Raw genomic sequence first — 14,368 nt, forward strand, 5'->3', positions numbered from 1 at the left:
GCAGCCGGCAGTAATTCTCATCAGTATACCTGACTGAGAACATGCAGTAGGGGGAAAAACGACTGGTCAAATCAAGTTGTCCTCCCTCCATCTCTGAGCAGCAGCGCTTGACACCTGGAGAGAAAGAGAAGTTGCTGCCGTGACATGGTGTTTATCTCAGTCAGTGACAAGCTGTCCACAGCAGCCCAAAGAGGGGGACTTGCCTCCAAAGAAAATTCATAGGGTTTTAATGCACAAAGAATGCAGGTCATGTATCCTCACCCTTAGTCAAGAGAACATCGTGTGTGTGGAGTGTTGAGGGCAGAAAGGAGAAGTGAGGGCTGGCATTGTAATGGTCATCTACAGCTTACTCATAAACATCTGTCTCATTAAATCCATGGACCAGTCAAGGATATCAGCCTGAAAAGGCACTCCAATAGCCACTGCCAGTGCACCACAGGTCTTATCCTGAGTAGTTGGGACCCTATGAACCCTGTCAGAGGGAGGGGAGTTGCTAGTAACAGAATAGAATTTAAGTGAGAAAGGAGTAATAGAAACATATGGAAACTTCAAGTTCCTGCAAACCTGAATGCAGTCTCAGGGGACCTGCCACCAGGATCCGCCTCTGCCTTTCTGTTTCTTGTGCCTCCTGAATTCCACAAAAGCAGAATTTTAGACTTTACCTCCCTGCTACCAAGGAGCAAAGCAAATGCATTGCAGTAACTGGCAGTAAAGGTGGGGAATACAAAGCAAGTGGCCTGGCAGAAAAAGAATGGCAGGCCCTGAGAACAGCACCGTGAGCAAAAAGACCCCTGGGCAGATGCTGTACCCAAAGGAGACACACTGATCTTGACATCGCAGGAGTTCAGCCTGAAAGTCAAGTTCTTGTTCCCCCATCATTCATACATGACACTAAAGTGTAGAATGAAATCCCTGGACAAGAGACAATATATACAGGGGAAAACAATCTGAGAGCTATACTTCTCCCAGGAAAAATCTTTTGCAATTAGCTAGCAAGACCTCATATTACAAATGGGAGAGAGATGAAGGTAAACACCATCCAGAAGATGTGTCTGTCCTCTTAAGGCCACGAGGATGACATGAATGAACACGGTAGCTTTGGCAGGGATGGGGAAAACAGGTTTAATTAACTAAAGTGCTCCCCCATGAACCCAGCCAGCAAAGACAGCCAGCAGCAGAGAAAAAGGCACTCTCTGAGTCAGGGAAGCAGGTAGAGGTGTCTCTTGTTTAATGCTTTGCCACTACTTGTAACTTACCAGGTGCTTTGTACTCTCGGAAGGTGTCATTCACAAGGGGAAGAAAAATCACGATCGGACATCCTGGTAAATCTGAATCATGGAAGACGTAGCACTCCTTCAGATTTTTCTTGTCTTCATCAGTCAAAGAAATTTTGGGGAATGGGATTTTCTGCTCTGAGTAGTATTTGTATGCCTTATCTAGAGACTGGAGTATCACAGAAATGGTCAGCATTGGAATTCAACTCGGTTGTCTTAAAGCCCCCAGATTGTTATCTAGTATTAAGGTTTAGTGACTCAGATCCATAGGGTGAATTCCTTCTTATCAGGGGTTTCTTTGCACATAATTACCACACATAGTAACCAGAATGCTAATCACAAGCTGTAGACACAATTTCAGAGCTAGAGAATTAATCCAGGACACTGCTCTTTAAAAAATGGAAGCAATCTGTATGAGTTTAGGGAAAACCATGTTGGTTTAGTAAATGAAAGAGCCCAAGTTTAATATATTGTATAGAATTAATTAGAAAAAAAAAACCACAGAAAGAAAATGTTTAAGGTATCTTATTATGTGCTTGGAAGCCAGGAGATAAGAAAGTTAAGTTTGAATGTGCAGTTCTGTCTCTGACTGTGCAGGCATTATGGCACAGTGCTAGTTGAGACTGATATTTTGCTGAGACAGTCTGAAGTACTGGGCTATACTGTACCTTTTCCCTGAAATGTTTAATACAACATCACATCCTACTATGTACTGTGCCCTGCACCACCAAATAGTGGACACTATCAAATAAGAAATAGTTTCTACTGAAGTGCTTAAAACTGCAGCAACCTTTCATAAAATTGATCTAGGCAATGTATGAGGCTGAAATGAAACTTCACTGCATGTATATCTCATGCATCATATGGCTTATTAACAGTAGCACAGCTGTTCTCATTCACAAAAAATAATTCCACTTAAGCAGGCCAAGATGCTTAATAGTGAGTTTTTAACTAACCTCAGCTTCTGGGATATAAAGACCCAAACTTCTTTTCTGCAAGGCCTTATAGACAGCCAATTAACTTTATCTCCATGAAACTGGAGGTGCTGCAGGAAGATGCTTGTCATTGAACTTTCCTAGTAGCCAGTGCAGAAATGATCTGCCTCTGACTATCCACTTAACCCCTTTTATATTCTAACAAGTCAGGAGAAAATGCTTCCTCATCTTTATGCATATTCCTGTACAGGGTCTGGAAACCTGTGTGATTAGCATAAAGCAGAAGAGCCTCTTCCCATCATTCTGGAATAGATCATGTTGATGTCCTCTTGAATAATTCAACACATTCATAAATCAGCAAGAGATGTTCCAGGAGTGGCAGAAGAAATGGGAAAAATATTATCATAGAATCTTTTAGGTTGGAAAAGATCCTTAAGATCAAGTCCAGCCGTAAACCTAACGCTGCCAAGTCCACCACTAAACCATGTCCCTAAGCACCACATCTACCCATCTTTTAAATAACTCCAGGGATGGTGATTCAACCACTTCCCTGGGGAGCCCTTTCCAATGCTTGACAACCCTTCCAGTGAAGACATTTTTCCTAGTATCCTATCTAAACCTTCCGTGGTGCAACTTGATGCCATTTCCCCTCATCCTATTGCCCATTACCTGGGAGAAGAGACCAACCTCCACCTCACTACACACTCCTTTCAGGGAGTTGTAGAGGGCAATAAGATCTCCCCTCAACCTCCTCTTCTCCAGGCTAAACAATCCCCATTCCTTCAGCTGCTCCTCATAAGGCTTGTGCTCCAGACCCTTCACCAGCTCTGTTGTCCTTCTCTGGACATGCTCCAGCCCCTCCATGTCCTTCTTGGAGTGAGGGGCCCAAAACTAAACACAGTATTTGAGGTACAGCCTCACCAGTGCAGAGTACAGGGGCACTATCGCTTCCCTGCTCCTGCTGGCCACACTATTCCTGATACAAGCCAGGATGCTGTTGGCCCTTTAGGCCACCTGGGCATACTGCTGGCTCATATTCATCTGGCTATGGACCAGGTCCTTTTCTGTCAGGCAGCTTCCCAGCCACTCATCCCCAAGCCTGTAGTGTTGCATGGGGTTGTTGTGACTGAAGTGCAGGACCCGGCACTTGGCCTTGTTGAACCTTGGCCTTGGCCCATCAATTCAGCCTGCCCAGCTCCCTCTGTAGAACCTTCCTCCCCTTGAGCAGATCAACACTCCTGCCCAACTTGGTGTCATCTGCAAACTTACTGAGAGTGCACTCAATCCCCTCATCCAGATCATTGATAAAGATGTTAAACAAGACTGGCCCCAGAACGGAGCCCTGGGGAACATGGCTTGTGATCACTACAGTGAAAAACATAGGGGAATGCAGTAGGTAAAAACTGAACAGCTGAAATAACTAGCAGTTCTAGTCACTGCAGGCTGGACATGTACAAGCAAAAGGAGAGACAACACATGGTAACAAGGTTCTCCTCACCAATGTATGTGATCCTGTAGTATAACTTAAATATATGATGACATCCACTTTCCTCTGAGGCCTCAAAAGTGGTGCACTGCTGGTATTGATGAAAAATCCAGCATCTATCATGCCCAGTTGATCAGGATTTTGCATCAGCTGGTTGGGACGGGAGTCTAACACAGTGTCTAAAAGAAAAATATTTCTTGATGTTAGAAGAAATGATCCGTAGTTATCCTGACCAGAAAAAGAAATGCAAGGTGGAACTGACCATCCCAGAGCCTGGTTTAGTTTAATTGCCACACCACTGGATTGTCAAATAGGTCTGTGAGGAACTGCAAAACATCACCTAAGTTCCTGTTCTGAAGAATCTTCTATGTTGCAATCCCAGGCAGTATATTCCAGTAACTTGTCATACTCATTAGTGCCAGTAAGCTACTTCTAATACTTAACCTAAATCTGCTTTGCTTCATTTCAGTCATTGTTTTATCTTTTATCCATCACTGATTCAGACAACAAAATATTCCCCTCCCTTTTTACATTCAGATTCATGCCTCCCCTTCAGTCCCCTCTCATCCGGACTACAAACCACCATTCCTTTCCAGTTTTCTCTCATAGGTCATATTTTATGGAATATTCCAGTTGCATCTGAAGTTAGAGGCACAAGTTAGAGTCTTGCCAAATTAAGTGTTTTCCCATGTTTACTCTGCTCTTTGCTACTTCAAATTTGTCAGCTCTCAGCTGCAAGCCTACCCTGTCAGTCTGGACCACAGAGATCTCAGCTAAAGCAAATAAACACATGCTTATATTTGAAAACAGTCTTAAATACCTGGCAACACTGAAGTCTTAGTCTGTTCTTTCTGTCCAGAAAATAAATGTTCTTTCAGGAGACTTTTTTTTCCCCTGCAACAACTGGCAGGGTTCTTTCCTAAATTCCCCACCCCAAAAGAACCTGGAAATGATGCCTGTTAGATATTAGTCCGCATTACCTTTCCATTGACAGAAATGCTCATTCTCCATGTAGTTGTTATGCAGCTGGTAGCCCTTCAGGAAATTGTGGTGCTGGGCTACGGAGAAGCGGTCAGTCAACGCTCCCCGAAGGGCATTAGACAGAGGGCCAGGAGGAGTGTACATGCGAGTCCTCAGCTCATGGGGTCTTGTAGGCAACACTGGGTCTTCATCTAGATGAGTGGAGAAAAAATGGTGAACTTTTTGTTAATTGATGTTCATTTCTGGTTGCCCTGGTGTGTAGGAGATCCCAGGAGTTGTTCTGGGATGATTCACTAAACACACAAAAACTATTTTGAAGGAGTGGCTGCTGGACAAAGCTCTGCTAATGGGCTTAAGCTTTGGCCTGAAGACTGTTCATCAGAAGCAGTCTTTAGTCCTGGAAAAGGGATACCTTAAGGGAACTAGGCAATTCAGAGAATGTCCTGTCAGAAAGGAAGTTACACATCCTCACAGGAAGATATCATGAAACAGCAGCAAGCATGGAGAAAATGGGGCTGAGGCATATGCTCCCACTCAGATGGGCAACAACAGGGCGCCACGGGGTCTATTGCAAGAGCGACAGCTTCTACCTGATAATCACCCACAGCTACATGAGCATATGCTTAATCAGTAGAACGAGAGCGTCCCAGGAAAACATGGAGCATAAATCCGTATTTAGAAACTATGGGTAGTTTTCCGGGTGACTACATGGCAACACATGTGGGTGAAAAGTAGAAACGGCACAAGGTGTGGTTTCTGGAAATCACAACCTGCTTTGCTGGATCAAGTGGCTGATGGTGCAGCAGGAGGGACTTGGTGGTTTCTGTGATTGCACAGATGTATTTCTTTATTTTCAGGATGTCTGTAATTATAGTCACTATCATATTAAATGATTTAGCAAGAAAACCATGGTTTCTGTATTGCTTCAGAAAATACCCTCTGGGCCTCATTTACCTTTGTGCCAGGATGAATCCAATGCAGTAATTACTGTACTGAGTAATAAAATAAAACCCCAGGAAGTATTGATTAACCCATAGATATTCAGGTTTATTCTCTGTACAGGCAGTAAAAATAACTTCATTCTCTGCCACTTCTTGATTCTGTACGGCTGAGTGAGAATGGGCAATGCCAAAACACTTCCTGGGAAATGTGTGACCCTTCTAAAAGGCTCTGTCCTTAAGAGGGCTTTAGTAGGTCTACTAATTACAGCAGCATTTCCCTGATTACCCTCTTCCTCTTAGTCTTGATGGTGAGAGGGGAAGTTGCTATCTCTTAGGAGGATCTTATGATAACGGCTTCAAAGTAGTTGACAGGATGATGCCAAACGGCATCCAGAAGACTAAGTGACCATAAATGAAAGGCTTAATAATTTCTCACCAACGTCTTCTATTCTGTCTTGTGTCCATCTCTTCCAGAAGTCCTCTGAACTGTGGGACAGTCCCCATATTTGCAATAAGTTCACAGAAAATATACTGCTCCACATACCTGTGAAAGGAATTGGAAAACACAAGGACACATTCTAACAAGAAACTCCCTTTTTCCTTCTATTTTGACCTTCTGGATTAATTTTTGGATGGGTTTAATTCAAATATTTCTGAGCTTTTGGGCTGCTGAATTTCCCTTAACTTTCTATGGCATTGGTTCAGGTCATGCTGCCATCAGTTCTTCGCCTAACCTACCGCATGGCTCTGCCGCAGGTAAAGAGAGAATGGTAGAGAATGGTAAAGAATGGTAGAGAAGTAAAGGAGAAAAAACCACTTGCTCGAGAAGCAAAATAAGATCTCAGGTTAGGCAGACATCACAAAAACATCCTTTCCATCCCTGTCTTCCTTACTCTAGCTTCCCTTTTTCTCTGGTCAGCTTTCACACCCCCTGAATTGTTTCACAGCAGGACGAACTGGCTCTTCAGCCATTTGGTTTGTAAGAGAAGATCTCACACCACAGCACGTAAAGGCTCACGGGCACAGTGGGTTCCTGCTCCACTGTGCGAGCTTTTCTACATCCAGGGTTGCCCCTCTCTGCCTCCCTACAGGGGCACTGGTGGCTTTGTTGACAAACATGATGCCACCATTTCATCTGCCATTGTAAATTGAAATATGTGTTCTAATTAGTCTACCACAATTGGACTTCCAAATTTTCAGTGGGGCACAGAAATCAGTACAGCATACAGAGTACGTAGAAAATTAACTTCCCAGTAGTGGACCAGGTAAAAAAGGGCCAGCCCAAGAGGTAGTATTTTAGAGATACTCCTTGGGATTACGGGCCACTTAATATGACAGCATGTTTACTGAAACCAGGGAGCTTCTCAGCAGTGTGAGTGTAAGAAGAGATGACTGAAATCGAACTTGCGCTGCTCAGTGTTCACCTGCCAGTGATTCTGACTCCTTGGTAAAGGGATATTATTACTTTTACACATAACCCATCAGTCAGGGACTGACCAGGTCTCATTTTTCATCCTGGATAGCCTGCAGCTTTAGGAGATGGGATTCTCTACATGGAGTAGAAGTAAAACTCCACAGTGGAAGCACAGCTGCAGGTTTCCTGCTGTCTCAAAATTTTCATTAGTTGGAGTGCATTCGGAGAGGAATTGGAAGAATAACCAAAGAAGTGGGAGCTATTCTTTACAGTGGAAGAATTAAGGAGCTTTATCTATTCCATCTATAAGACACAATGTTAAAAAGTTTGTGCATACCAAGACAGTGACAAGAAACTGAAAAAAAGATGCGGGATTTTTTACTGTATTCTTTTGGACAAACTACCACCACCACCACCACCACCCCCCCCATTTTCTGGCATGTGGTATCATAGTTCAATGTGTTAGACCAGAAATATCCACCCTCTTGTTAACAGCATCACACCCCTCCAAAGTGCCTCTGTGCCAGGGCAATGCAATACATCACCTTGAAGGTAGCAGATCCGGGATTCAGGGAGCTTTTTTAACAAGCGCCCCATGAAGAACTCGCTTCCAAAATGCTCTGTGCGAACGAACACGCCGTACTTCAGAAGTCCCACCTCGTAGGGGGTGAACTCCACCCACTCTGCAATACAGCCACAACGGGACACACTTAGAGGGCTCTCACCCAGGTGTGGAGAGAGGGGCAGCTAGGGCATATATCAATTTGGCTGCCTGCCTTTGCAAAGCCCTGCTTATAAATGACCGTCTGCCGGGCCAGGTAGCTGAGCTCAGATGCTGTGACAATGGGGAGGCAGGAGTGGCTCATGGTGGTGCCGCTGGTGGCACAAGGTGCACGCTGGGAGCACAGCAAGGCTCCAGCTCTTACATCCCCCGTGTGCACGCACCAGCCCAGAGTTCTCCAGAGTGCACGAGGTTTCACTCTGCCCTTGCATATGCTACATCTAGGTGAAAGTACTTCCCCTGTTATCAATACAGTTAATTTAACTTCACTTGAATAATTTGGTTATGTACAAAGACAGGACCACAGCTCTTCAGAAAGAGTTTTTTTGTAAAAGGCCAATTATACTCTTTATGTGTGGTACTAAGGAAGGCAGAACTAGTCCTTGACTTTCTCGGATATCCTCTCCAAGTGAAGTGCAGTTGTCTGATATAACTGCAGTGTGAGCAAAGACTGTGACAGAAAGGTCATGGACCATAATTTCCTTTTCAGTCAGAAGTGGTTTGTTTTTTCACCTCAGCCATAAAAAGTTTTGTCTGAATTTCTTCTCCACCTCTTCTCCTCCTCCAGCTGCTTTTCCTCATGGAAAAAAAAAATAACCAAAACAATGAGCAAAGCAAAAGATTCATTTGGGAGTAGGTTGGATGCTTTCTCAAACTTTATCGTAACTATGTGGTCTTTCTTTATATTGAAACTATAACTGAGCATTGACAAAAAGCAATATTTAATTATCAGACAATTCCAATACTTCTTATTCTAGGTGGAACAGATAATATTTCAAAAATGGCCTTTTTGGCAGGATTTTGACTGTGTATGTCTAGACAGTGAAATGCTGATCCCCAAAAGCTCTTGTATTAAAATTGTAGGGCACGGAGGTGATGGTTGTTTCTCCAAAAAGCAACTAACACACCAGAACTATTTTCTCCAAGTGCTAACAAGCAGAGAAGAAAGAATCAGAGGAATTCAGTTGCCAGTTTTAGCCCCACAGGATCTGAAACATCATCCTTACCTTTGAAATCATTGGTGCTGTATTTGTCCCGGACGCTGACTGACACATAAATGGGCAGTGGGTTCTGGCCGTCACACAGTGCTTCTTGCTGGTCCGAAAGTTTGTGGGGGTCTTTCTGGTTTTGAAGAAAAGCAGTCATGTGAGAAGAGGTGGGAACAACACGTGGTGAATTCAATGGCCTCAGCGCTGGAGGAGCCGGGTGGCTCTGCCCCTGGCATGCAGGACGTGCCGTGGCAGCTCCACCGCACAGAGCACTGCAGGCACCCACCCCCCGGTGGCAGACCAGCCTCCCAGGGTCTGGCCTTGACTTTGTGTCTGGGTTCAGAAAAAGACAAGGAGAGGGGAAAAATGCTGCTGTATACACGTCTGTACGTACTAGATCATAGTATATACCGCTCTGCCAGGTAGGAGAAGGGGCAAGTTGCCCCTTAGGATGAGGCACGCAGTGAGCAGGTCTTGCTCTTCTGGGGCTGAAGGAAGCCCTTGAGCGTGTCGGCATTCAGTTTCCTTTCTTAGTACACAACAGCTATCACAGTCTAGTCTTGCAAGGGGACTGGAATTTGGCAGCAAAATATTTGCATTCCACCCAGCTTCTTTTCTGAAAAAGCATATTCTCATTGAAGAGGTTTGTAAAAAACATAAAATCTCATGAACTGCTGACAAATTTAAGAGCAGCTAGTTCTGGCAAGTTAGGGAGAGGTTAATGGTTATATAGCAATAGTCAGCACTGCTCAAAGGGAAGGATGCTTGGCTACATTGTAAGGGGGACCTCATCTAGCTGAGATTAAAAGAGATGCAGCTATTCAGTTTATACCTGTGTTTAATATGTAGTGTTCCTGTCTGTATGCATTTGTTTTCTGTTTACATATATATAATACTATATATGTACTTATATAAAAATGAATAAATAAGATCAAATGAATGGCTGAATGACTGCAGCATTTCTGTCCCCACTGCAGGACACTTCTGCTCGATCCCTCATCAACCCTCATTCAATCCCCAATCAACCACTCATCCCTTCCCTCTACCCAAGTGCCAAAGCATACATCCTTGAACTGAGAGGAGAAACTGTTGTACTGTAGGGGTAGAAACCACTTCAAATAATAGAAAAGCAAATTTGTCATTGCTTGTAAAAACTAATATCACTAAAACCAGCTACTGTCTGAGCAGTCCTTCTCAGCAAAAGTAAAATATGCGCTTGCCTCCAGTGTACCTGCAGATGAAGTTACCTGCCCGCAGATGCAAATCACCAAGCACTCTAGCTGATTCATGCTTGCTTCGGATAGTTTTCCCACTGTTGAGATTACTCTGCTTTGCATCTTGACCTCTTTTTGCACGCATAATCTGCATCTTAGGCAGACTGCCTGAGATTGCCTCTACTTCTATTTAAATACCAGCCAGGGTTCAAATGGCTGCATCCACAACCTAATTTATTAACATATAGGATGCATTTCTCCCTAGGCAGACTATTAAAGGAAATAAAAAAAAAAATCTGAGAGTTTGCTGACATGGAGAACTCCACTCTGAAATGATGGACTGGTTTCCTCTCTGTTCACCAAGAGAGAAATACACGGTTCTCTAAGAAATGGAATATACATCATACCCCATCATTTAGTAAGTACTCGATCATGAGTCCCCAGAGATCTATAAATGATGTCCTGTATCCCTCTTCTTTTCTCTGACAAAGCTGCTTGTTGTAGTATTTCATGCGATCCATAGAGAAACAGCCCATCTTGCATTTAGTTGCTTGTTTCTGAGCTTCACCAATATGTGAGTCTAGGTCCTTCTGCGACCAATAGGCATCTCTGTATAAGTTGGCCATGGTCCTGAAGAAAGATAATACAGACACCAAAAGTCAAAAGGAGCAAAAAAAGACTTGAAATTTTGTGCCCTTGGGGACAAAGGTTTACATTTAGGGATTCACGTCTGCTCATACATACTCTGGTTTTGCTGCTCTGTACAGCAGAATGAACGCTCCAGAGTTTCTATAACTGTTTTAAAGATGACCCTGAAGGATAAGGGATTTTTTTTGTGTGTTCTTGACTTTTTTTTTTAAAACAGAACTGGCAGCAGCTTAAGGGATAAAATTGCCAGATGTGAACATAGGTACATTTCTGAAGCACAAATTAGACAGAAAATTATAATAAATTTTCTTTCTTTGTTTTCTAGAACCATAAATCTGTTCACTCCAACTGCCGTCTCTTGGCTTTGTATCACTTAGTGTTAATCTTACGGTATCACTATGCTTTATCTTAACACCATCCTCTAATTTTACCAATCTTCCCTATGTGGGAACATCAGATGTTGGGCAGTTATAGGTCCTGTGAGTAGGGAATAACACTACCCAGGGAAACTCAGCCCTTTCCCAAACTGACAGGTTGCAGGGGTAAGTGTGCACTTAGTCACAGAAGCTACTGGGAGCAACAACAACTGGGACATCAAGTGGAGAGAGGAAGAGGTGTGATGCTATGGGCATCCACAGTTACATCCACCTTAACTGCTTACTTAGAAACCATTTTGACAAGGGTAATCACCATGTACACATTTAACTGCTGCAAATGTGGAGTTGAAAAGCAGAGTAAAGAACTGCTAATAAGAAATCAGTGCATCAGATGAGGCTATTCTTTAATGGCTTGTTACTGAGAAACAGCTTGTTTCTACGATATTTGAAGAAAATCTCCTGATCTTGTCTGCTTTCAGAATCTCCTCTTTGCAGCAGTGTCACCCTCAGAAGGCCTGGTCAAGCCTCCTGCATGAGCTGGCTTACCATGTGGTGCCGGACAGCCCGCTGATGTAAGTTACACAGTCTAGGAGATTTAATTTCTTCAGCCCCATAAGGCTGCCGTATAGCCCTGTCATAGACTTCAGTCCTCCGCCTGTCGTGATGATAGCCACAACGGGGACCTGTGGGGCAGAGGAGAATGGGACATTCACACTGATAGCATTCTACATGGCATCCCGGACTGCAATGGGGTCTGGCCACCACACCCAGCCCAGGTCCCGATCTCAGAGTCTGGGTCCCTTTTTGGAAGGAAAGGCTCCAAAACCAGGCAATGACTGCTACTGCTGCTTCCCTTCAGATAAACACAGGTTCAGAGATTAACCCAAACATGGGTTCTTGCCCATCTCTAGGGCAAACAGGGGCACAGATGAACAAGCAGAAACCCTTCTGTGGAGGCAGCAATGTATTTTCTCTACATTTCCCACTCCTTTGCCACTTTTTACTTATTTCACACAGCTACTACTAGTGTCTAAAAATCCACATGCCAGCCCCATGAAGAAACACACTCAGTTCACAGCCAGTGTTGTTTAGCTACCCTCATCAATGCTGTTATTCTTCAGTACCGTGAAGTTACTTGAAAATAAATTATATTTATTTTAAGGAATTTCAAAACTGCAAGACAGGAAAGAAATTATAGGTAGCACTCAGAGATGGTTATCCTAAAATCTCACAAAATGATGAAATTTGAACAAGGGAAGAAATCTTTGCTATGTAATGTATTTAATATGTGCACAGTATTTCTGAACCAAGCCAGTTATAGTGTAGGATGGGAGGGATGAACACACCTCAAATCTGACATATTCCAAATTGACAGTCATGAAGGATGCAATTAATGCAACTAGTGTTTTTTGCAATAACAATCCTTGGCAGCAGAAGCAAATGTACTTAAGACACATGGACAAGCTGGTACCCACATAACATCTGTCTCATTTTGCTGACCACTCATCCAGAAGACCACACAAAGGCACGAGAAATTCAAGATCTACACCTCCCAATACACACGTACTTCATGTTCCTGCAGATCCTGTTGTAGGTGAAAGACATTTTTCAGGGCACTTGCTACATATCTCTTTCTTCTGCTCAGGAAAGCCATCTCCTCTGAACATAAGTCAAACCCAAAGCGCATGTCCAGGTCTTGGTGGCACGAACAATTACTAAGATAAAAACAGGCACATGTTTTACATATTAACACACCCATATCAATTTTAGGACTTCAATCAAAGATAATCTACAACACCCTTCCCTTCAAACAGGGTGATGCAATGTGACAGGAGCAAGAGAGACTATTCTAGCTATTTTTAAAAGTAAGAAAACTTATTTTGGTTAGTAAGCTTAGCCAGTGGAATTAGACCCCATTATTATTAATTGATGAAGAAACAACATACAGTATTTACAAATGAAACAAAATATTTAAATGAATATTCTAAAATTAAAAGTATTACAAGTTTAGAAAATCTGCACAAATGGTCAAAAGTGACTCTATTCAGTCCCATTTCACGGGATATTTTCTCATTCTAAATCTAAAATAAAACCCCATTTTCAAATGTTGGAAAGAAACCCCATTTTCAAATGTCATTTCCAACATGAAATGAGCAGCTCGAGTGGGAACGCATCCCCCTCTAGCGGTGAGCATCGCTGCGGAGGAAACCCATCCGCCTGCCTGCCAGGCGCTGGTGGCAGTGCCACCCTGCTCGCTGGAGGGATGACCTCGGTGGCACCCAGCCCCCGGGGTGGATGGAGATGGGTCACTGAGGTTACTGAGGCAGGACTTCACCCCCGCTGCTCTGATCTGTCTTCACTTGCAGAAGCTGCCTCATGGGTCATATTTCATGTCAACCTTGGCTCAAAAATTGTAAGGCGTGATATTCCTCAGAGGAAGATTTCATTTGCAACAATTTTGAATTTTAATAAGTCATGCCTTAAAACTCCACTGTTGTAGCTTATTTCCCTGGGCATTTGTGCTCTTTCGCTCACTTAACCTCCCGCCCGCCTCTTCCTGCCCTGTGCCTACAAGACATCAATGCACAAGAGGGCTGGCATGGTGTCTTCAGGCCAGAGCTACCCACGGACACCCAGGCTGGCCAGCTAGCCCTGGCCAGGCATTGTAAAAATGGCAGGGTTTTACTTTTTCTTTCAGTGACAGAACTTCTCTCTTCTACTGAGTCTTCTACTAATCTCAGTGAAACTAGTAATGTAATTCATTTATGAGATTCCTCCACCATCAGATTTGTATGAAATCAGCCAAATGATTACAGTTATGTCGTAAATGAAGACACGCAAGGGGGATGGAGTTAGGTGGAGCACAAAAAGCCAGTTTCCATTGTAAGTCAAGATACAAACAAACTGCTTTTAAAGTTCTCTGAAAGTAAAATAAATAAGCAGGAAACATTTTTCCTGAGCTGGAATAATGCTGGTTTTCCTGTTGTCATTGACCACTTGCCTTTCTGAGATGAATGATAGAAAACTCTGAATTAAAAATTAAGTTATTTTTCCCTTTTATTTCCTAGTCAGGCATACACCCAAAAAGATCAGTTTGCCCCATTCTGTGTGCTACACAGAGCTATGGATACATGAAATATCTTCATTTTTACTGATGAGTATGAATGAGCATGTCTATAGATGTCAAATCACTAGCCACATTGTCTGCCTGAGTTTCTACTCAATATACAGCATAATTGGACTTAACAGAATACAAGGTTTATCACTACTGAACACTGAGAGTTAAGAAAAAAATTGTTTATCATTTCTGATCAAGTTTAATGTTTAC

At 43.2% G+C, this 14,368-nt stretch overlaps 1 protein-coding gene across 1 annotated transcript in view; it reads right to left on the minus strand.

The window, feature by feature from the left end:
- The window catches only part of LOC104127576 (cytosolic phospholipase A2 epsilon), a 34,526-nt gene that overhangs the window by 240 nt on the left and 19,918 nt on the right, over window positions 1-14,368 (minus strand). Inside the window, exons 12-21 of the mRNA XM_035895739.1 lie at window positions 12,608-12,755; window positions 11,587-11,723; window positions 10,423-10,645; window positions 8,820-8,934; window positions 7,577-7,714; window positions 6,054-6,161; window positions 4,676-4,867; window positions 3,708-3,874; window positions 1,257-1,443; window positions 3-114 (exon numbers count right to left, since the gene is read on the minus strand). Of these exons, the coding sequence (XP_035751632.1) occupies window positions 3-114; window positions 1,257-1,443; window positions 3,708-3,874; window positions 4,676-4,867; window positions 6,054-6,161; window positions 7,577-7,714; window positions 8,820-8,934; window positions 10,423-10,645; window positions 11,587-11,723; window positions 12,608-12,755 (1,527 nt within the window). The remainder of the gene's footprint in view (window positions 1-2; window positions 115-1,256; window positions 1,444-3,707; window positions 3,875-4,675; window positions 4,868-6,053; window positions 6,162-7,576; window positions 7,715-8,819; window positions 8,935-10,422; window positions 10,646-11,586; window positions 11,724-12,607; window positions 12,756-14,368) is intronic.

This window comes from Egretta garzetta, unplaced genomic scaffold (genome assembly GCF_000687185.1).
Source record: "Egretta garzetta isolate BGI_Z169 unplaced genomic scaffold, ASM68718v1 scaffold526, whole genome shotgun sequence".
NCBI classification, from domain to species: domain Eukaryota; kingdom Metazoa; phylum Chordata; class Aves; order Pelecaniformes; family Ardeidae; genus Egretta; species Egretta garzetta.